The 23,161-nt window shown below is 39.3% G+C and overlaps 1 protein-coding gene across 1 annotated transcript in view; it reads left to right on the forward strand.

The window, feature by feature from the left end:
* The window catches only part of LOC124602586 (ubiquitin carboxyl-terminal hydrolase 34), a 499,996-nt gene that overhangs the window by 2,276 nt on the left and 474,559 nt on the right, over positions 1–23,161 (forward strand). The window contains exons 3-6 of the mRNA XM_047136330.1: positions 143–326; positions 13,005–13,169; positions 20,193–20,409; positions 20,835–21,106. Coding sequence (XP_046992286.1) covers positions 143–326; positions 13,005–13,169; positions 20,193–20,409; positions 20,835–21,106 — 838 coding nt within the window. The remainder of the gene's footprint in view (positions 1–142; positions 327–13,004; positions 13,170–20,192; positions 20,410–20,834; positions 21,107–23,161) is intronic.

The raw sequence follows: 23,161 nt of genomic DNA on the forward strand, positions 1-23,161 counted from the left end.
TTGTGCCATTTTCAGTCCCATCATTATCAGTTTAATAAAATAACAGACGCCAGTGTATCGCAAGTTTCAAATAAGCAGCTATGGAGTTTGTTCTTGCTTATTTATTTTCAATGTATTTTGGTATATTGTTTCACTCTTACAGGCAATGCACTTGCTGTTTCCGGGATGGCAAAAATTTTGATCGTTTCAATTGGCTGACACAAGGGGTGGTTCTGTTAAGTGTTGCACAGTTGAAAGAAATGAGTGTGTCTGCTGATCCTGCTGTCTCTGGAAGGTCAGGATGGACATTGGCTGACCGTGAAAGATTGATGCATTTGCTGTCTAAGGTAATTCTGCATTTATTTTACTTTTGATTTTTGTGTTGTACTCGTGAACTGAGCAAGGACACATTTTGAAGACAATCCAGATTTAGGTTTCCCTTCATTTTTCTAAGCCACACAAAACAAATACAGTTATGGTTTCTTTGAAAAGAACTTGGCTGATTTCTTTTCCCTAACCTCTAGTGGTCCTAGCATGTGTTCCGTCTATAATGATCTCTTGGGGTCAATGGAAGTATCCGATTCCACCTGTCTGCTTTGGCCAGTGACGTAACGGTATTGTGGTGTGTGACGTCACTACAGCGCAGTGTTTTTTGAGTTGGTTGTGTTTGTAGATTGTCGTGTTGCTGTATTTGATTGTGCCCTGTCGTGGTGGATGTGTACGTGCTGAGTTTAACGTGTGGTATTTGGTGCATTTCAGTTTTGTTTGTTATCATGCTAAAGTGGTTTTGAGTTTAGGTAGTTGGTGCGATAATGTGGGTGCGTTTGTGTGAGGGTGTGTTTGCACACACACGTGTGTGTGTGTGTGTGTGTGTGTGTGTGTGTTGTGTGTGTGTGTGTGTGTGTGTGTTGGCCAACCTAGGTGGTATTGCCAGAGGCTTTTGTTGGTAAGTACTTTTTGTTTTCGTTTTTTTCTATAGTAATTGTGATGTTTTGTCTGTTGTATATTTATGACAGGTCGGTTGTGTTTTATTTCATGGAATGGACATGAGGTATTTCAGTTTTTGAGTTGTTGGGGTTTTGGTTCCACTTTTTGGAGTTGTAGGAATGGGTTTTTGGTATTGATAGCTGTGGTTGAGCTATATAGGTCAAGAGAAATGTCTGATTCCACTTTTTGTGGTTGTAGGTTGTATTGATGGTTGCAACTGAGCTAATTGATATATGGAAATGTCAGATTCCTGTGGTTTTGTTGGTGTAGTGGAGTGTTTAATTTAAATTTTTTTATATTATTTGTTTTAGGATGGTGCAGTGTTTTTTATTGTTATATATTTAGCTTGTCCCCGCCCTAATCTCCCAATTTTTTATGATTGTCCCATTAGTTCCATTTTATTTTTGGAGTGAGACGTTATTTTGTCATTTTTATTTTTGTTCACGTTTGTTGGAGCGTGTATGTAGTGATGTCATTGTCGCCGTATTGTATACGCTGCAACTAGCCATTTCCGCCACGTTGATGACATCATGCGTCAAAGCAGACAGGTGAAATCGGATGCTTCTGTAATTCCATCTCTTGGATCTTAAACACTAATTTTCCTTCCCTGGTATTTGTGGAATTGCTCAAACAACTATCATAAAGTACCATACTGGTGTTACTGTTGTTATTGGTGTAGATTGCATAGTATAAGTCCCAAAAGTTCATCAAATTCAGAGGTAACCTGTAATTCTAAAGTGATAGGCACCCATGAAATTTATTGATTTTTAATTATTTTTAATGAGAATGCAAACAGTTGACATTTCCCCATTCAAAATCTACCTGAAAATTAGTAAACTTGATGAAACATTGCTGCAAGTTGATGGTGTTAAAACAACTGGTGGTAACCCAGGGGGATTTCGTGACATATATTATAGGTTTAGACATTTTCAGCTTATCTCTTTGACAAGTATAAATAAAGTTATGTGAGAAGATTCAGATTATTGCCTGTTTCAGTATGCAGTTTAAATTATCCATCTTTTTTATTTGCTGTACACTGGTGTTTCTGTTGTCATAACATCCATGAATACAAAAATGTGCATAATGTAGTACATGCTTGGGTGTATCTCAAGTTTATACAGCTGCAGAGCCATACATCTGTATGTCGTGATGAGGAAATTAAGTTTTTTTTCTTTCTTTCTTTCTTTAACTATACTCGTAGCTTAAAATATAAGGATCACAGCACACATTTCTGTTTCCACCAGTTTCAGGCAGCTTGTGTGCCTCTTAACTGCTAAAAGATAAGAAAGGGTCTGTGGATATCCATTTATGCATTTAAAATGTGTTATTCCTACTAGTATTGAGGGCTTAAGGCTAGACCAGGGCCAGCTACTGCTAGTAGTATGGCAAAGCATCAGTTTTATGTAGCTTAGATGATACTTTCATGTAACCAATAATAGACGAGAAAAAAGTCAATGAATTTCTAGTGCCAAAGTAGAAACCATTCTCTTTTTTGCTGTTGTCACAAGTATTTGACTTTTTCCTGAATACACTGTGAATTAAGAGGTTGTGGTCAGGTTGATACTGGTAGGGGCTGCTTAAGTTAAATTAATAATCTTGGTTGTCAAAATGTTTTCCTATTTCTTCTGAATGTGTGAAGATTTCGGAGATGGTGCTATACTGCCCTGTGAATATGACAATATTTCTTCGAAACACTGTCTGTTTGCTAGTCTCTCATTGGCTGGATACACCCAGCCGCTGACACACCCACTTTCCTTCCCATTGTATCTCATTGCGAATGCTGACAACGTCATTGCACGAAATATGTAAGTATGCCAGTGGTGTATGTACAGATCTAGACTTTTACTGCAAGCATTACATTGTATTAAAAGTCCAATAATATTTTGTGCCTAGAGAAAGATTGTGGTGTGCGAACTGTAAGACATTCGGTACACACACCATTGGATTATTTGACTTGTCGCTCTAACGAAGTAGGGGAGTGTCAGCAATAGGTCTCGTGGTCTTATCGTGGCGTGTTTATCTTCTGCTGTTAGGTCAGACGATAGAAATGCCACTTGCACGCTTAGAGTAGCAGATTGACGGTGACCAACTTTAAACAGAACTTGATTAATTTTCACACACATTTATGAAAATAATAAGAAGCATGAAAATAACTTAACTTGGTTCTGGATGCTATTTATAATTGACTGTCTGAAGTTCCTTTGGTCTTGGTACGTTAATCTTATTATCGCATATCTCTGATACTTTACAAAGTGTCTATTCATTTATCTTCATGGCTATGTACAGGAATATGATAATCTTATTAGGCGCAGACTGAAACTGGACTGCAGACTGACTAATCGGAGGTCTGTACACTCGTTATAATACCTCGCACGTTCAGGTATCACTGCGCGAGTGTGATCCGCCAGGAGAAAAGGTTCTACGTTAGCAGCAATCTCATTGGCTGTGTTACATTTTAATACACGGATCGGCGGAAGCAGAATTTGGTCGGTCTCTAAGACAGCGCCATCTCGTAGTGCGGAGACAGACGAGCGCTGCGCTTGTCCTTTGCGGGGCGCGCTCTAGTGGGAAAGTTGTGTACGCGCTGACTATGCGGAACTATGCACACAACAAAGATCATATTTATTTGTCCAATCATTGGGCATCCATTCACTTCGGCACTAGAAGTTCATTGACTTTTCACACTGCTAGCAGTAGCTGGCCCTGGTCTAGACTTGAGCCCACAATACTGGTAGAAATAACACATTTTAAATGCATAAATGGATGTCCACAGACCCTTTCTTGTCTTTTAGCTCAAAGTTAAGAAATACACAAGCTATATTTTCAGCTACAAGTATAGTTAAAGAAAAAAAACGTAATTTCTTCATCACGGCATACGATGTATGGCTCTGCAGCAGTCACAAAGCCGTATTAATATCAGATTCCTTGACTTCTATATTTTAATACCTGTGCAAACTGTCATTTATGTAATAAAATATCCATATCGAACATCAAGATTACAATATTTTTCATGTAGAACTCATAATGTTTTTTCTTGATTATGGTTATAGTGATAGTTAGAGACAGAGCAGTTGTTTACATGTTTTGCGAAGCAATGTTCTCTGTGAGATGTGAAAAAAGCCAGGTGGCTGTATCAACAGCTTGTTGTAAGTGCCCAAGTAGAAACTAAACAGCATGTTTCATAGCAGTGAGTTGAAATAATTGGGCCAAATTCTTATTGCGATATAGGCACAGTATGCACAATCTAGTGGGGAAAAAACGGTAGTTCTAATGTCAAAATTTTACAATGTAGTCCCATAACAATATAAACAATTTTGTGGTACATGTTATACAGCCTGTATTGCAATACGTAAGGAATGAGATACACACAGACTTGAGTGAACCGCCAGTTCATTGTTTCCACTGGGCACAGTATTTCAGCAGTCAGGCATATCACCAGTGTCATGTGCACTGTTGGATCAACAAATATGCTGGGAGAAACTGAAGAATCACATCGTGTACCTTTATGGAGAGGAGATATATTAACATGAAGAAATTCAACAAGCTATGCCACCGTAGGTACTGTTTACTGAATTCTCTTGCATTTTTGAAGAGGTGTCTTACCAAGCACATTGTGCCAAACTTTGTTAAGGTTGCACATCACATTGATTCATTGGCAGCCAGGAGAATCAGGAAGCGAACCAGCCTTGTCTTCGTACATGAGATGGTACACACTTTACCTGCTAGAACCTTTAGTACAACTCATGGTAACTATGTCGGCTACGTTTACAACTGATCAGTCATTTTTGTGTTAATGAGGTGGCGTTAATTTCCAAGAAAGCTTGCAAGTGATATGTATCGAATGCGCAACTGTCATGGAACCAGATATCAAGTTTGTTTATAGCGATGGCAACTACGACGACAAAAGTTGAATGGTACAAATTTTGTTTCTAGTGTTCACAACAACCACCACTAGTCATGAATATCATCCAATGATGACATTAAATGCAATTTCACTTACCTTATTTGTCATTGATATTTTCATCTTGGACAATTGCACATGATGTATATGCTGCCAGTAGGAATCCTTTTTTCCACATCCAGGGTACTCTTTAGCAATATCTCGTAAGAAAATTGGCAAAGTCCCACAGGGGAGTTTAATATCACGCAAGTGGAAATTGTGGAAGTAGAGGCAGCGAAAAATATAGTTACCTGGTCATTTTTCTCTTTTGATAGAGATTTCTATAATTGCCCAGTGTTTTCCACGCAAATAGATGGATCCTCAGAAGACAGTAATTCAACAGAATGGTTTACAAACTCTTGGTGAAATCCTTTTCCCTTCAAAGTTTTTAAGATTTCATCCATCTGTAATGACTTTGGTTACAGGCTAGATGAAGTTCTTAACAAGAGGCACTAAAGTTCGTTCAGTCCTGGAATACACTTTAACAATGAAACATTTCCTAGGTTATCTTTCTGTATCTCCAAATACCCAAATACGTTCATTTTCGTTCTTGAGACGTTCCTTCCCATATTTCTGAGCTGCTTTGTGAGCTCATCTATTTCTACAATCTTGTTATTAGTGACAGTTATGTAACATACTCCTCGACAGAAACCGCAGTAATCACAAACAGTATTGATCGACAATCCAGTTTCTGAAGCTGTGTTTTTTTTATGTGTAATCTTTAACCCGAATGGAAACCAAGTAGATACTTTGCTGTATTGTCAGTTTACAAGTATTTTTCCTCTCAAATGAGAAATCAAAATTGCTAGTTCTTTAACCAAGTTTGATGCTGTTCTGTCCATTACAGTTCACACAATTTCTAGTGTCATGACTTTGCAGCAGATGGTACCCCACAGAAGTCCAAACAGTTTTGAACAGTACTCAATCTAGGAATCAACTTGCTGTTAAAGGCAACACTGCTGTTGTTTTTTCCCACAAGGACTATATAGAGAAAATACAGAGCCTGCTAGATGGTGGCTTCTACAGGAAGATCAATGCTTTCCCCATAAAGAAGGCGGAGAATAGGACTAGGGGCCCAGTATTTGTTTGCTGGGTGCGGGCGTGGAGACTCTGGGGTTCCTGAGCTGAGGACTGATAAGTGCTTCCAGTCCTCTGTCACTGTAAACTCTGGGCATGTTTCAGAAACCACTGTGCAGTGCAGCGGTGGAATGTTGTGTGTCACAGGGAACAGGGATCTTGGCTTGACCACCTGGATTGTGAGGATGATAAAAACACTTCAGTCTCAAGGTGTGCTGTGCGCCATTGAGATGCATGGCTGTTGAGTCCAAGCTGTCGTTAGTGGACAACCTTTGGGGATCCTGCTGCAGCTCAGTTTATGAGGTGTACCTAGGTGTGTAGGGCTCTGTCTCTGTGGACGTTCATTTCCATAGCTGCTTGTGGGACCGAGATGAAATACTCAAAACTACCTCCCTTCCTCCCAGTGGAAAGGATGGGTCAGTGGTAGGTACTAACACCCAGTCAAATAAGAGAGTACATGTAGCTGGTTCTCCTGACTCAGGAGTTAATTCTAAAGATTTTGGGTCTATTAACAGAACACACACGGGCAATCGGAGTGTGTTTTTAATAGTGAAAAGGAAAGAGAGCAGCTTTGAGAGTTTTGTCTTTCTATATTCAAAGAGGAATATCAACAATATAGGAAAAGACAGATTGGTACTTACTGTAAAGAAGACACATTAAATTGTGGACAGGCTCAATTAAAAGACACGCAAAGCTGCTGAGCACAGCCTTCATCAGTAAAAGAGAGACACACACCATTCATACACACAAGCAAGCATGCCTCATACACATGACTGCCAACTCCAGCATCTCGGGTGGGAATGAAACTATCGTGTGGCATACAAGTAACAGTCTGGAGGGAGTGAGAAGAGGAAGGGATAGTAGTGTACGGGTGGGAAGATAGAGACGGAATGCTGCCTAGTGGAGTGTGCAGGGACTAGAATGCCATCAGGTGCTGCATCAGGAGGTTGTGGGGAAGGGGGGTGGGGAAAAAGGAGCAAAAAAGAAGAGGAGCAGGGAAAGATGAGTAGATGTGTTGGCAGAGGGTGGCAAATAAACAGAGTGGGAGATGAGAATGAAGAAGAGATGATAGGACAGAGGGGTGGGGATTGTTAAGTTGAGGGTGTGGGGATAGCTACAGGAGCACAGAATGTGTTGTAAGGATAAGTCTCATCTGCGCATTTCAGAAAAGCTGGTGGGGGACAGAAGGGTCCATCTGTGCCCTGGAATGGTCCATTCCTTCTGTGGTGTTTGTGTGGACTGCAGGCCACGTCAGAATCCCAGGAAATGAGCTTGCTGACAGGCTGGCCAAACAGGCTACACGGAAACTGCTTCTGGAGATTGGCATCCCTGTTACTGACCTGCAATCATTATTACGCCATTAGGTTCTTCAGCTTTGGGAGACGGAATGGCATCATCTCAGCACACACAGCAAACTGCGTGCCCTTAAGGAGACTACGAATGTGTGAAATGCAGTAGTTATTTCACCACCCATATCTCCCTTCAAGAACTTCAGAAAAGGCTGTGGTTACCAACGTTGTGGAGCTCCCTGCCCGTCAAAAGATTCAGTCCATTTCACCGTCCAGTGCTGCTACTTCCACAGCCATGATTGTGGCCCCAAAGCTTACCTCGGGCAAAAAATCAAAGGTGAAGTGTCCACTGCTGACGGAGGTGGGAAGTAAACAGTTCTATAATGTCAACGTCATCCTCTTGATGTGCCTCATGATTCTTTTGTAGCGCTAATGGACCTCGATTTTGGATATGGGCAATCATCTCATCCCAAGACTGAGCCCCAGCTTCACTCCCCAGCAGAAAAATAGGATAAAAGTGCTACCCCGTGATAGATGGCTCACGTCCTCCAGAAGAATGTTTAATGGACTCAGGTCACACGTGGAGGAACTGAACCTCCTAGCACAAGAATGCTCCCCATGCTTGTGTTTACAGGAAATGTGTTTTGAGCATTTAATATCCTGTACTACGAGACTGTAAGTATTACCAGAAGGATGACCTGACTGGGGAGAGTCCAAGGGAGGTGTAGCTGTGTTTGTCAATAACGCCCATCACGCCTTTGCTCTTTCCCTGGTTACTGACCTGCAAGCAGTTGCAACTGAAATTCATGCATGTCCGAGGATCACTGTTTGCTTACTGTATTTACCTCTGCAAGGTGCGATAGACTCTGAGGTTCTCGCAGATCTTATGGAACAACTCCCCCAACCATTTATCCTACTGAGAGACTTCAGTGCCCATCATTCCTTGTGGAGCTTGACCTGTACTTGCCATTGGGGTTGGGTTATGGAGAGCCCATGGCTTCTCACGTGCTGTGCAACACAGATACTCCCAAAATAGTAATATCACAAATTGAGTCCGCCTTGATGCAAATACCATGTTATTTGTTTATTTCTTTATTATCCCAAACTAGTTTTGGCGACAAATATCACCATCATCAACGTTTTTTTAAATCTAAAACATTCATAAAGTGGTATGGTTGTACAAACACAGTAAAACATAATTGAATTTTTACAAATCGTCTTTTGAAATATAGTTTTATATTAATACTTTTATACTACCTTATTTATTGTATGCTACAGCATTTTTAAGCTATTATTGGCGCTCTTTGTGACGTATTTTCTGTTGCCATCTTTTTATACTTAGCGAACATCATGTCATCTGCAACCATGTGAGCGGCTGTTAGTAAACAAATACTCAAAGGTGAACTTCGTATGTCAGCAGTATATCCTTGGGGTTGTGGTAGTGTTTGTGGAAACCAGTTATTTTGGTGTGTATTTAGCTGTTGCTTAGCTATTCGTGTACTGACGTTTGTTGGTTGGTGTGTGGCTGCTTTTTACACAGAAAAACAAAACTTTTGCACTTTGTTTCTGATCCATAATCTTACGCCATCTTGCTGTTCACGTGTGTCGCGAGAGGTGTGTCGCAAGTGGCGAGAAAGGCTATGAAAAACTGTAGTGAACAGCAAGATGGCGTAAGATTATGGATCAGAAACAAAGTGCAAAAGTTTTGTTTTTCTGTGTAAAAAAACAGCCACACACCATCCAACGAACGTGAGTACACGAATAGCTAAGCAACAGCTAAATCACACCAAAATAACTGGTTTCCACAAACACTACCACAACCCCAAGGATATACTGCTGACATACGGAGTTCACCTTTGAGTATTTGTTTACTAACAGCCGCTCACATGGTTGCAGATGACATGATGTTCGCTAAGTATAAAAAGATGACAACAGAAAATACGTCACAAACAGTGCCAGTAATAGCTTAAAACATGCTGTAGCATACAATAAATAAGGTAGTATAAAAGTATTAATATAAAACTATATTTCAAAAGACGATTTGTAAAAATGTAATTATGTTCTACTGTGTTTGTACAATCATACCATTTTCTGAATGTTTAAGATACACTGATGATGGTGATATTTGTTGCCGAAACTAGTTTGGGATAATAAAGAAATAAACAAATAAACAAATAACACAGTGTTTGCATCAAGGTGGACTCAATTTGTGATATTACTATTTTTCTACGCAAACATGGACCAAATGGAAGAGTTCCAAGATAATATTATTGTTACAGATACTGTACTCATTTCTGTGCTGCTACTGGGTCATTGTCAGCCATCGACCTCTCAGCCCTTGGGGACTCTGTTCAGTGGGAAGTCATTGGCGACCTTCATTCCAGTGAGCACTTCCCACTTCTCATTCGCCTATTAGATGGAGCATTATCTGAACAAAAGCCATGGGAATGGATGGTCAGCAGGGCTAACTGGAGGCCATTCAGCTATCTGGCTGTGTTTGAACTCTGCAATAATATCCATGAATTGGTGGACCACATCAGATGAGTGATCCATCATGCCGCTGACTTATCGATCCCAAAGTCTTCCGGTAATGTTGGAAGTGGTCTGTACCTTTGTGGACCGGTGAGTGCTGTTCAGCTATCCAGGACAGAAATGGACCGATGAGTGCTGTTCAGCTATCCAGGACAAGTTTGCACCTCTCCGATGGTTTGAATGCTGCCCAGCAGAAGACAACCTCACAGCTTTTAGAGTTGTGAGAGTCAATGCTCGACCCGTAATTAAGGAGAATAAGAAAAGATCATGGCAAACATTCCTGGACTCTTGTCAACCACTCCACTTGTTCTGAAAAAGTATGGGATGCCATCAGAGGATTTCCAGTAAACACATGTGTGTTTACCAGCAGCAGCACTGCTGAAACGAGTGTTCCAAACAATGCCTGGAGACATCGCTCAGACGATGGAAGAAATTTTAAAGTGAATACTGCCGTTGCCAGGCAGGATCTGGCATTTTGCTGCTACTGTGCAACTGCAGAGAGGGGAAAGCTGGACTTGAGATCCTACTATACTGAATCGTACAACTACCCTTTCTCCATGTGGGAGCTGGAATCGGCAGTGTCTGCGGCTTATGATACTGCTCTTGGTCAGAACCAAATCTGTTATTGCATGCTTTGATATTTACCAGCAGCACCAAAGGAACTCTTTCTCAAAATGTTTTAATCTTGTCTGGCAGGTAGACAACTTTCCCAATGTGCAACTCATGGAGAGGGGCAATTCTGATACCTTTCTCAGACAAGAAAAGGACCACACATGTCCCAGTAGTTACCGGAGTATTGTCTTCATGAGCTGTGTAGGAAAGGCCTTGGAGCAAATGGTTAACTGTCGTCTGATCCGGTTTATAACAACCAGGCAACTCCTTAGCCACTTTCAGTGTGGATCCCGAAGATTTTGGTCCGCTGTTGACAGCCTGACCTTACTAGAGGCGGCTGTTCAGCAGGCTTTTCTAAATAAACATCACTGTCTCATTATATTCTTCGATATCAGTAAGGCATACAACACTACTTGGAGACACAGTATTCTTGTGCAACTCCGTCAATGGGGCCACTTCCCCATCTTCATATAGTCCTTTCTAAGCACTTTTTTAGGTCTGGAATTGGTGACATGTTGTCAGATTGTTTTGAGCAGGAGAATGGTGTTCCTCAGGGCTGTGTTTTAAGTGTTACCCTGTTTGCCATAGTGATAAACAGTATCACACCTATGGTATGGAGTCCTGTTTAGTGGTCTTCATTTGTGGATGGTTTTGCTGTTGTCTGTTCCTCCTCTAGTGTTGCAACAGTGACCCATCAGTTGCAACTTGGAGTGAGGAGGTTGGAGGAGTGGGCTGCTAGGACAGGTTTTCAGTTTTCTGCAGATATGTGTGTGTGTTTTCATTTTAATCATTCTCGTTGTAGTTTTAATTTCCATGACTAATGTGTGAGGGATACCATTTGATATTGTAAAGACTCAGTGAGGTTCCTATGTCTCATTTCAGACTCCAAACTGGTTACCACACATGAGAGCCCTCAAAGCCAGAACCCAGAAGGCACTGAATTTTATGAAGTGCCTTAGTCACAGGTCTTTGGGAGCAGAAGGGCACATCTGCTCCAGTTTTATAGGGCTTTTGTGCATTCATGGTTAGACTATGGATATATGGTGAATGGGTCAGCGAGACCTTCTTACATGAAGATTATTGACCATGAGGAAATTAGGCTGTCCACAGGTGCTTATTGGACCAGCCCGATACCCAGTCTCTGTGCCAAGTGTGGGGAACCACCACCTTTCACCCAGTGCCAACTTCTCATGGCGCGTCAGGCGTGTTAAGTTCTTCGCAAAACTCTGAATTCACCTGTACACCATACTGTTGTTTGTTCGCCTCTGGAACACCTTTTCTCCCATCATCCATGAGCAACAATGCCCGACAATGTCTTTCCTTCTCATCCTGTCTGGTAAGTCTCTCCAGATCTTGGGTTCTGCGTGACTTTTGTGAGCTGTGCCCCTTTGCCTAAACCTCTCCAATCCTTTTCCTTCCCCTTCAACTCTTCTGCCAGAGGAAGGAGCCACTGGCTCTGAAAGCTTGTAATAGTTAAACCTTTTGTGTGTGTGTTGCCCTGCCACCGCATGGTGAGTAGAGTTTTTACCTAACCATTTACATTGTAACAAAACTACAGTGAATATATCTGGTGGAGAAAGAGAAAAATAACAACTGTTGTTTCCAAGTTGACTAAGAGCTCCCATCTCAGTGCACAGTTTTGTACCTTTTAGCATTTTTTTTCAACAAACAGCCACTAAACATTAGCAGCACTCTGAATTTTTATTTTTGTCTTTGCAAGTTGAGTTGGTCTTGATGTCTGGCATGAATTATTTTGCTTAGGCAATCTTCCAGTTGCATTGAAGATACAATCCGAAACCTCCCATTGAGTCCCATTTTTCCTCAAAAAATTGGTAATAGTAACTGATGCCTCTCTCTTTCCCATCTTCCTCTGTAATACTGCATGTCATTTCTTCCTGAATAATGTGCCTTATTTTTATGGATGAGTTCGTCTTGCAGCTCTAACAGTCAGTGGTTTAACTTCTCTGAACACATCACGACGACTTTCACCTGATTTAGCATTGTGTGAGATAAAATTATTCTACAAATTGTTAATGTTTTCATTGCCTTTGGACTGTTTCTCTAAAACCCACTGCAAATGTTCTAAATATTCCATTACTTCCTTCCCTAACAACTTACAAGCCATTTTAATACCTGTACCATAACCTTAGATATAGTTAAAAGCAGTAGTCAGTTCTGACATTTCAGGATACATTGCAGCATTATGTCACTTTGATGTGAGGCAACTGTGCATTTGCTGTGCTCTCAGATGAAATAGGTTCTTAAAGAAACATTAAGTGACCAAATTGACTACTGCCACATTTCTAGGTAATAGGTGAACAATATAAGCAATGAATAGAGATACAGGTCTGAAATTTCTACATTTCGATCTCTGTTTCTACTGAAAGAAATAAACATTCCAAAATTTCAAAGTTCTAGGGTGTTGAAACTTGAGACAGCATAATTTTTTATGTTGGTATTTCTCTAATGTCTAACTGCAGTATTGTTGCAAACATCTGTGCCATTTGTCTTTAAGGTAAGCTGACTTTTCATTTTTGATTGTTGTCTTGTGAAGTGGGATTTGCTTCAATTTTTGTTCTCTCTTGCAGGTATTCCTCTTAAATTTCCCTTTATATGCTGCTTTCAAACAGAGTTCAGCTGGTAAACTGGAAGAAGTTTCTGCAGCAGAAGCTGCAGCACTAAATGTATTTTGTGATCTCCATGATCCTGAAATTCCATCATTCCTTCTTCGTAATGTCTGCCTGTTTTGCAAGGTATGTACATTTTTGTCTGTCCTGTGTTCTGTTATTGTGTGTATTTTATAAAATTGCATTGTTTTAAGATGGCATGTTCTGTTATTGTGTTCACTGTATAAAATTGCATTGTTTTAAGATGGTAATAAGTACAAATTCCAGGTGCCAACCTTGTAACTTCTGTCACTTTTTTTCATGTAATAAAGTAAGATTTTCAATTTGCTCCTCTAAATGTTATTGGCATGTGGAAAATTCAAGGAGCATCATCCAAAAAGGCTTTAACTGGGTCGATAGTTAAACTTTTATGTTAAAATAAGTAAAGAATCCTATTCATAAAGTTGTCTAAATAACTCCGCCTGTTTCACCTGAGCTGTTTTAAATTATTCCATGTTGCCTGTTTTGGGTATTGCCATTTCCATCTTGTCTGTTTTGGGTATTGCCATTTTCAGACCAGAGCTTAGATATTCTGAAATAAAGCTCAATTTCTCGCTGAAGTGAGGTGTCAACTATTCTCGCTCAAATCAACTAAGATGAAGTTGTTCAGTGGCTTTCAGTGCATTGGAAAAAATACTATCACCAACAGAGGGGATAGAAGAACTAATTATATGGCCTGCAAAATTAGTGTTAAAATTTGAAAGAACTTTGAGTCCCAAGAAACTTATTGTTAGGTTAAGGTTGAGACAGAGGTTTATAGAGAGAAACTCAGTGTAGAAAAATTAATTATACATCACACATTTACAAACGACAATATAGGGAATCTTTGTCACAGTCTTGTTGTTGTAATGTTCATAAGTTATTCAGAAATAGGCTGTGAAATTACAGGCTTCATTGAACTGATGTCACTGTTAACTTCACTGCTGACATTTGTCTCATGATTGTCAAGTATTTTTGCTACTCCCGCTAAGTATGTTGTCCTGGCTACCATGCTTGGCATTGGCCATCCAGAACTTCTTGAGTGTTGTGATGATAGAATCTGGTGATATTGTGCCCTTGAAGGGACAATCCACACACACATAACGCTGACTGGTGGTTTTTTAATCTGGCTAGATGAAGAGACTCCGTGATCCCTTTCTGAAAACCGATCAGAGTAGTATTGTTGGAGATGAATTTTTAAGTGGCTTGTTTACAACATCTAGCTCCTGCAGTTTGAAGCCATACCTCCAGACATGATGACTAATAAGGGAAGGTCTTGATGGCTAGTACCAACTTTTTAAAATCAGCAATACAGTTGTGGGGTTCAGTGGATCAGAAGAAATCGTGAAATTCTTTTTTGTCAATTACTTGCAAATGAGTGTCCACCAAGGCAAACGGGTGCAGGGTGTGATACCTGGGACCCTAACTTACACCACCATATAGGTGCTTTAAGAAAGTCGATCCTAGCCATGGGGTCATCACCTTGTAAGTTTGTCTCCAGTACAGCAACTTTATTCTTAACTTCTGGTGTGAGCTTACCTTGAATAGCATCCCACACTAGCATAGCTCACTTATTGAATGGCAGATTAGTATTACAATTACAAATAGTAGTTAACCAGTCCACCACTAGTTCTATGTTCGTCTAGCGTTTCTTATAGCTACTAATCACTGACCCTCAAGGAAATTTTCTTGGGCAATGTTTCATTCTTCAGGTTAGCATGGGAGCGGCTTTCCTCCTCCTACAGTAATTGCTAACGTCACAGCAATTCATTGTTTTTTTGTTTCTAGTTCTTAAACAGTAACGGCTTTTCCTTCAGTAGTCCATGTCGTATTGCTTCACATGTTGAGCATCTCATTGACATTGCTGAGCCAATGTACAAGGTAAGAGTGCACTACTGCATTTGGATTATGTGCCTCTTTAAATTGAGAAAGTTTGTCAGTAAAATCTTCTGGTTGTCCGTATCAGTGCAGTACAGAAAGCCCGCATATGCATGTGAACCTGTGACACCAGTTGATACTCCCAGATAATTCTATCTGTAGTATGTTTAAGTTCGTGACATTACTGCTCTGCCCCCTCCACCCTGTTCATGTATTAGCAAAATACTTTAGTAAAAGATGATCTTGAGGTCGAATAATTGAGGGTAGACAAGATGTGTGAGCTATAAATTATTGAACATAAAACAAAGGAAGTAGGTTACAGTACACTTATTAGCCCACTGCTTGAATACTGCTCACCGGTGTGGGATCCGTACCAGATAGGGTCGATAGAAGAGATAGAGAAGAACCAATGGAGAGCAGCGCGCTTCGTTACAGGATCATTTAGTAATCGCGAAAGCATTACGGAGATGATAGATAAACTTCAGTGGAAGACTGCAAGAGAAACGCTCAGAAGGTCAGTACGGGCTTTTGTTGAAGTTTCGAGAACATACCCTCTGAGCAGTCAAGCAGTATACTGCTCCCTCCTATGTGTATCTCACGAAGAGACCATGAGGATAAAATCAGAGAGATTAGAGCACACGCAGAGGCATACCGACAATCTTTCTTTCCGCGAACAATACGAGACTGGAATAGAAGGGAGAACCGTTAGAGGTACTCAAGGTACCCTCGCCACACACCGTCAGGTGGCTTGCGGAGTATGGATGTAGATGTAAAACTAACATTAGTAATAAACATAGGCAGCACAGCAAATTTAATCATTAAGAACAAGTGGTACGTGCAGGAAGGTCCAAACTCATGCTGAATGGTGATCTTACAACCAGTTTTATACATAAATAAAGTTAATTACTGAACTATACCAACAGCCTGTGAATTATCTAGTGTGACATGAAAAATGACAGAATCTCCTCTAAGATCAAGCTGTGATGTGTACTCAGTATGTAAGTTCCTTCATCTGCATTCTTAGGTGCCCATAACCAAGACCTGATAAGCGATCCAAAGTGTGTCTGCGTAAACAAAATCACACCACTCTGCTGTACTCTCCAGTGATAGGAAACTCTCTCTCTCTCTCTCTCTCTCTCTCTCTCTCTCTCTCTCTCTCTCTCTCTCTCTATTTCTGGATTGATGTCCCAAACTCTTCTCCCATTTTCTCTGTATTGCCTACTCCCAACAGCACATCTTTCACCGCCAGCATCCATCATCATCATCATCATCATCATGACACTTCAGCCAATGAGAGCTTGAGTATCTCCCTAACAACACTTTGTACAACATATTGATTTATATACAAATGAACATCCATCCCTTCACTGATGATTCTATAACTGAAATACACGTTCTAACTGATTATGTCATGATGTTTCTGCCAACATCAATTCTTATATTTTTAATTACATAGCTCATTAAAACGGAAATATTTGTGTTTCAAATTATATTCAGCATTCAACATGGATTGATAAATTACTTCACTAATGATTGCATACTGTCTCATTTTATCAGTGTAAATGTGGAGAATGGTCTGGTTCGACACCATTAGACATGTAAACATAATATTACAGAATATTTAACACTGTTGTTTTTCTCAGTGATGGCTGCTGTCCAATGCCATTACTGAACCTATGATTTATTGTGTATCGTTGAATTATTTATCACTCAGTAATTGGAAACACTGGTGTTGGGATGAAGGGTTTGATTATAAATATATGTTTATGATTGGAGGTAGTAACTTTTTATACGATTTATTGTATTTTATTGATTGACTTAATGCTCTCGCATTTTCTGTACCAGTCTTCCTGGCCTCATTTCATGTTATTAAAGTGTGTGTTATGTCTGTCATCAGCCAGCTGTTTATGCTACTTAGGGTCCAACTGCACAGTCCATTGTAGTTGACCTGCAACTGTCTGTAGATGCCCTGACAGTGAAACCCAGTTGCTTACTTGCAGTTATGTCATTGTGCACAGGTCCTCTCCATATCTGCTGAGTGGAAACCATTTCCAGCATTGTAAATTTCTGTTCATATTTACTCAGACCCAAAACCTACTTTAACTTTTCATTATGTTCCACTGTAGTTTCTGAATTCTCCCAAGACTTGTTAAGGTATGCTCTTCTGTTGTAAACACATCCTGGTTGCCCAGCTGAGCGAAAACTATACCTCAACCACTCATCAGATGTTAACTATTTATGTTCCGCTTCTGCCAGTGTTTTCTCCCTAGACCCATTATGTTATAGGGTCTTTGCAATTTTCAAGGTGTGTCACTAGATTATTCATTAAGAGATAAGTATCTCATTTTTCTTTTTATCTTGTACACAAGAAATAACCCTGTCATCAAGTTCTGGATATTTCCCAGCTTTTGGCTTTCTTCAAGATTCCTGGATGAAAAAGCCGTTTACAACTCTTTCTCAATGGAAATAAACAATGTGCATTAGATTCAGTCATACCGTACTTTGTGCAAGTTGCTGTGTTATGTGTACTCCTTGTGTAATGAATAATAGCAAACTAGGAATTTCCATCATAACTGTGCCGAGTTACAAAGTAATCATTCGTTGGTGAAGACTGATGTTTATGCTTTAGTTACAGAAAAACTGTGCCTGTCCTGTCGGGGCACTATAATAGTTACTACATTGTTACTCATAAAATGATTACTTTTCAAACATCAGTGATATTGTTGCTCCTTTTTGAACTAAGGAAAGAGCACCACAGTGGAAGGTACTATAATGTGAAATACAGCAATATTTTTGGGGCTACGTGGATAAGCTGCACCCTAATTATTCATGACTGAATTATTTAGGTCACAAGTGCAGCTTATATTCTGGTCAATACAGTAGTAATCTAAAACATATAACTTCATAAGTACGATAACCATTACAAAAAGTTGGAGATCAGAGTTTGCTTTGTTCTCTCAAATACTTAAATGACTGTGGGCTGATAGCAATAATTACTACCATTTCCTTCTATGGTGACTCATTAAATTATACCTGTCATGTACCAACAAATCAGAAGTATTGCTTTACAGGTTATTTCTAGTTATAATTGGTGTCATCGCTGTCATCATTGATGGTTTGTGCAGCGGTGTGGAGACTACAGGGTGTACAGACATTACATCTTTAAAGACAAGTAACAGCACTTGAATACTATTAAAAAGATGCAAGATCTCTTCAAGAAAAGAAAAAAAAAAGACCATCATTGCTTCTGAATCTCACTCCCACGGCCCTTCTAAATTATCGGTAAGCCCCACTACTCAGTGTGGACAAACATCACACCCTAGTGCATTTGCTTGACAAAACAGGCTATGAAATTTTGTGACTGTATTTCCCAGAACATCTCTCTTTCAGCTGACCAGATTTTATATGGGCTGTGTGCTCTTGTTCGGTGAACACGCAGTCGAAACATTTCCTTGTAAAATTTGCGCATACGCTAAACTCAACAGTAAGATCATGTGGCCCTGCAGAGTATTTTGCGTCTCAAAAATTGATATTGATGAAGCTCAGTCTCTTGGTGTTTTCTTCCAAGTTGTATTCATTGTTATCCCCAAAATTTCAAGAAGGTTCCTTTTTCCTAGCAGTGTCATAAATAAAGCTGCAAACATTTTCAAAATCCTAGTAAGATGTAAGCCCACCAAATAATAATTATTTTTACATGTAGTAAAAGGTATACAAGAACATAATAAATCTCATTACGACATAGAGACCTTTCTTTCCCTGCTTTGCAAGTGGAAATCTCGGGAAGAGTGGCAGCCATTATATCATTTCAAACCTGTAATGCTCAGTCACAGCTACACGATGAAGAAGAAGAGCTCTTTGACGGTGATGAACATGTGGAAAGAGTGACTATCTGTTGACTGCATTGAATAGTAGAAAAAGACAAGTCAAATCTGTAGTGTACCAGGACAAAAGGGAGAGTTTGAAAAATAGGAAAGACAGATAAACAGCTTAGTCCCCAGTCTACAAAACCTACCTGCTAGGAGGTACCTGTCATATATATTGAAGAAAATAACTTTGTGATTAACAGGTGTTAGTGGCGGGCTGTGATGTTTTAGGCTAGTACACAGCATACTACATGATCTTGCAGTAAATTGTTACAAATGCACAGAAAAGGAAGAAAGTCCTGACCAATAAGTGTTATTGCTGTCTTTATTGGTGGCAGAGAGATCAACCATGGAGACTGCATGGTGTAGAGACATTACATGATTAAAGGCTAATAACAGCAAGAAGACAAGTTTTCACAAACCATCAAATACCATAAAAATGTACAAGCTTCTATTAAGAACAAACGGCTACCATTGTTTCATTCAGTCTGACCCACCTAATGTTGTGAAGTTCGATTCAGCCATGCTGCAGAAGTTTTGATGGGAAAACTTATACATCCCCGACCTCATGTGATTTCTGTATGTTTGGAGCCCTGAAGAAAGACACTTATGGCCATCAGTCAGCTTTGGATGAAGAGAAGCATGCCAGGGTATAATCGTGATTGTGTAAACCGCAAACCTTTTTCCTTAAAGGCATTGACCATCTCTTGTCTCAAAGTGGAATAAATGTATTGACAAATATGGCAATTACTTTTGAAACAATAAACAGTATACTAACTTTTTTCCATCTTTTTCATTTTCATAACTGCTGCTTATAGAATACATACTAATGCTGAATTTCACTACCTGTGTTCTCTGTCATCACCACCATCAATAACATCAAGACACTACACTACTTGGGAACACTCATCAGTCATGTTCACCATACGATTACAGCTATGACAGTTGAGCTGCTGATGTGCAAGCTGCCCAAGAGACATTAACTAGGAAGTGTGAGTAAACCAAGAAGAACCAAACAAAAAGAAATAAGTGAAACATCTTGGAAGGATTCAAGCTGTACGGTGCAAAAAGGTGATGACATGTTTTCAGCTGCCAGAGGCTGCAGTCGTGTGTGTGTGTGTGTGTGTGTGTGTGTGTGTGTGTGTGTGTGTCAACAAAGGCCTTTGATGGCCGAAAGCTTATATTGTTACAGCCTTTTTGTTGTGCCTATCTGTGACTCAGCATCTCTGCTATATGGTAAGATTTTTATTTAATGTGGACAGTGCATATATATGAGATGATTTATGATATGTGTAATTTCCTTTATATAGTCATGTATTCAGAAAAATGCTGCATTCTGTTTGAGAAGTGTGCTAAATGTACATACAGAAATTCCTTCCTTTCTTCCTAGGCTGGTGGACCAGCAGCGATGACAGCATGTTTTGAGAACTCATCCTTGCCTGTGCCACTTGCCCATGCACTTGTTGCAGTTGTGTGCAATCTTAAATTATGGCTCAACTATCGTTCAGTTGTACAGTTGTTTGTTCCGTTGCGGTCACGTGTATTGAGATACATGTGCGGCCTTCCAGATAAGGATCTTCGTGTACCTGGTATCAAAACAATGGCAGGTAATGTAATAAACAGCAGCCTGGAGATTTTTATTCTTCCACTGAAAATAAGAAAGTTTTTCTCCTGTGGAATTATCAGTTTTAATGTAGAGGAAAGCTGTGGTAAACAAATGCATATTACATGCAGCAAGGGATGAATCATTTCTTTATAAAATTAAAGATGTTGCGTTATATGCTTTTGTGAAGTGTCACTATTTTCTTTGTAACAATAGTTTGGTTTCTAGTAGAGGAAATATATCTGATAGTAAGTGTAAAATAATTTTGAAAGGAAAGAAACAGAAACATTTTATTTTTGCTTCCTGAATGCTAATTGATAAATTAAAATCAACTAAAATTTAATTCTGTACTAACGGGGTAAAATTTAAAAGGTAATTTAACCTAGTGTTGGTATTTAGAAATAATTTTTTGGTAATTCTGATTTCCAGATTTCATGTGGAGTGCTGTGAAGGATCCTCTTGATTCACCACTTGCTTTTGACCGTGATGGCCTTGATTTGGCTTTTAAATATTTTACCAGCTCTACACTGACTATGAGGCTTGCAGGAATTGCACAGATCAACAGCCACATCAACATGTTCAATGAACTGTGCAACAATGAAAGCATAATGGAAGTAGAAAATGTAGGCCAGAATCTTGCCAACTGGCTTATCGAAAACCAGATTATTTCGCACATATTTGGACCAAATCTTCATGTAGAGGTATGGAAAATTAATTACAGTCTTCCCTAGTGCGCCACAGTTTTGCATTTTTCTGTATATTTAACTTTCTTTTCCATGTTTAAATTTCTGCAACAAAGGACTGACTACTTCTGGGACACAAAAAATAATATGTATGTTGTATAATAAGGAAATATAGGTGCTGCATATAGGTAAATTAAAGAACCCTTGGGAGAAAAGAGAAATGGATGAAGATGAGACCTCTGTGTGATGATGTGGGAAGAAGTTGATAGAATGCAGCAAGACCAAAGTTTAAACAAGGTGCATGTGAGAGACAACATTCCTTTATTCTTATGAAGAACATTGGGAGAACTGACAATAGCAGAACAGTTCTACTTGATATACAGGATACTTAAGACAGGCACAATATTCTTGCCTTGAAGAAGAATGTAGTAATCCCAATACCATAGCAGGTGGATGCAGACAGTTGTGGGTTATACCCGACCATCCATTTAATGAGTCGTGTTTGCAAAATACAAACAAAAATTGTTTATAGACTGAAACGAATAATGAAACTGAAGTGGGAAATGTCAGTTTTGGTTCTGGAGAAACATACAAACATATGAAGTAGTACTGACTCAATGATGTATCTTATGTGTTAGGCTGAAGAAAGGCAATCCCACATATACCATTTGTATGTTTGGAAAAAGCTTTTGATAGTGTTGATCAAAGAACACACTTCCAAATCCTGAAGGTATCAGGGATAAAATACAGGACACAAAAGACAAAATGCAACTTGGACAACTAAATACTTGCTCAGAAACCAGACTGAAACTACATGGTCAAAGGTGGGGCAAAGGACATGAAGGGAAGCAGTATTTGAGAAGAGAGATAGAGGCAGGATTGCAGACTGTTCCCCATATTATTCAATTTGTACAAAGAACAAGCAACAAACGAGAAGTTTGAAAAGGAATTAAAATTCAAGAAGAACCAAAAAACTTTTGAGGATTACCAATGACATAGTAGATCTTTCAGGGACTACATAGGACTTGAAAGAACAGCTGACTGGAATGCGTAATGTCTTGAAAAAAGATTAAGGCAAAGCCTCAGTAAAAGTGAAAGATTACTGGATTGTATTCAAGCTAAGTCAGGTGATTCTGGGGCATTTGTATTAGGAAATGAGGGCATTGAAAGTATTATATGAGTTTTGCAGTTTGGGAAGCAAAATATCTGGTGACAGCAGAACTAAAGATGCTGTAAAATGAGAAATAAGAAAAACTGTAGAAATAACAACATTGAAAATAAATTTAAGTGTTTTAAGGTTGAAAGTATTTGCCTGGAGTGCAGCCATAATGTGAAAGTGAAATATGCACAGTAAGGAATACAGACAGGAGTAGAACTGTAGCTTTTGAAATGAGGTGCTACAGTAGAATGCTGAAGATCAGATGTGTAGATCAAATAACTGATGAGGAAGTCCTGAATTCAGTTGGGGATAAAAGAACTTGTGTAAAAGAAGGGTTGATAGGACACATTCTTAAGAGTCAATTTGGTGATGGAGGAAATTGTGCAAAAATGTCGAAGAGAACAAGGGTTTGACTACAGTAAAGAGATACAACTGGATGTAGGTTGCAATAGTTACTCAGAAATGAAGAGTCTGCATCAAACTAGTCATTGGACTAAAGACAATAACAGCAATAATATAATAAGAAAAATTCATTTTGAAAATTTTCAAACCACATGTATCTTCTGAAGAGAAGTACTAGCAATCTGCTTGGCAGCATTGTGAGTTTAGAGAACAGTATATAGGTTAAGTTTTTGGTGACATTATGCATTTTCTGAAAAACTGTTTTTGAACTCGTCTGTCGATGTTTTACCGTATAAAGCAAACAATATAGTGACATTTTCCTGGAAATGGGCAAAAGCCACATCAATTACTTAAGGTATTTCAAATATCTATACTACTACTGAAAGTGCAATTTTATTTTGCCACATGTGTTTTGTTTTGTTAATTTAAAGCGTTGTCTGTGGACTGGAATCAAACCACTTGTGGTTGAGCTCTAAAACTGTTCATTTCAAAAGTTTTTAGATTTAGAACCA

The sequence above is a fragment of the Schistocerca americana genome, chromosome 1 (genome assembly GCF_021461395.2).
Source record: "Schistocerca americana isolate TAMUIC-IGC-003095 chromosome 1, iqSchAmer2.1, whole genome shotgun sequence".
Lineage (NCBI taxonomy): Eukaryota > Metazoa > Arthropoda > Insecta > Orthoptera > Acrididae > Schistocerca > Schistocerca americana.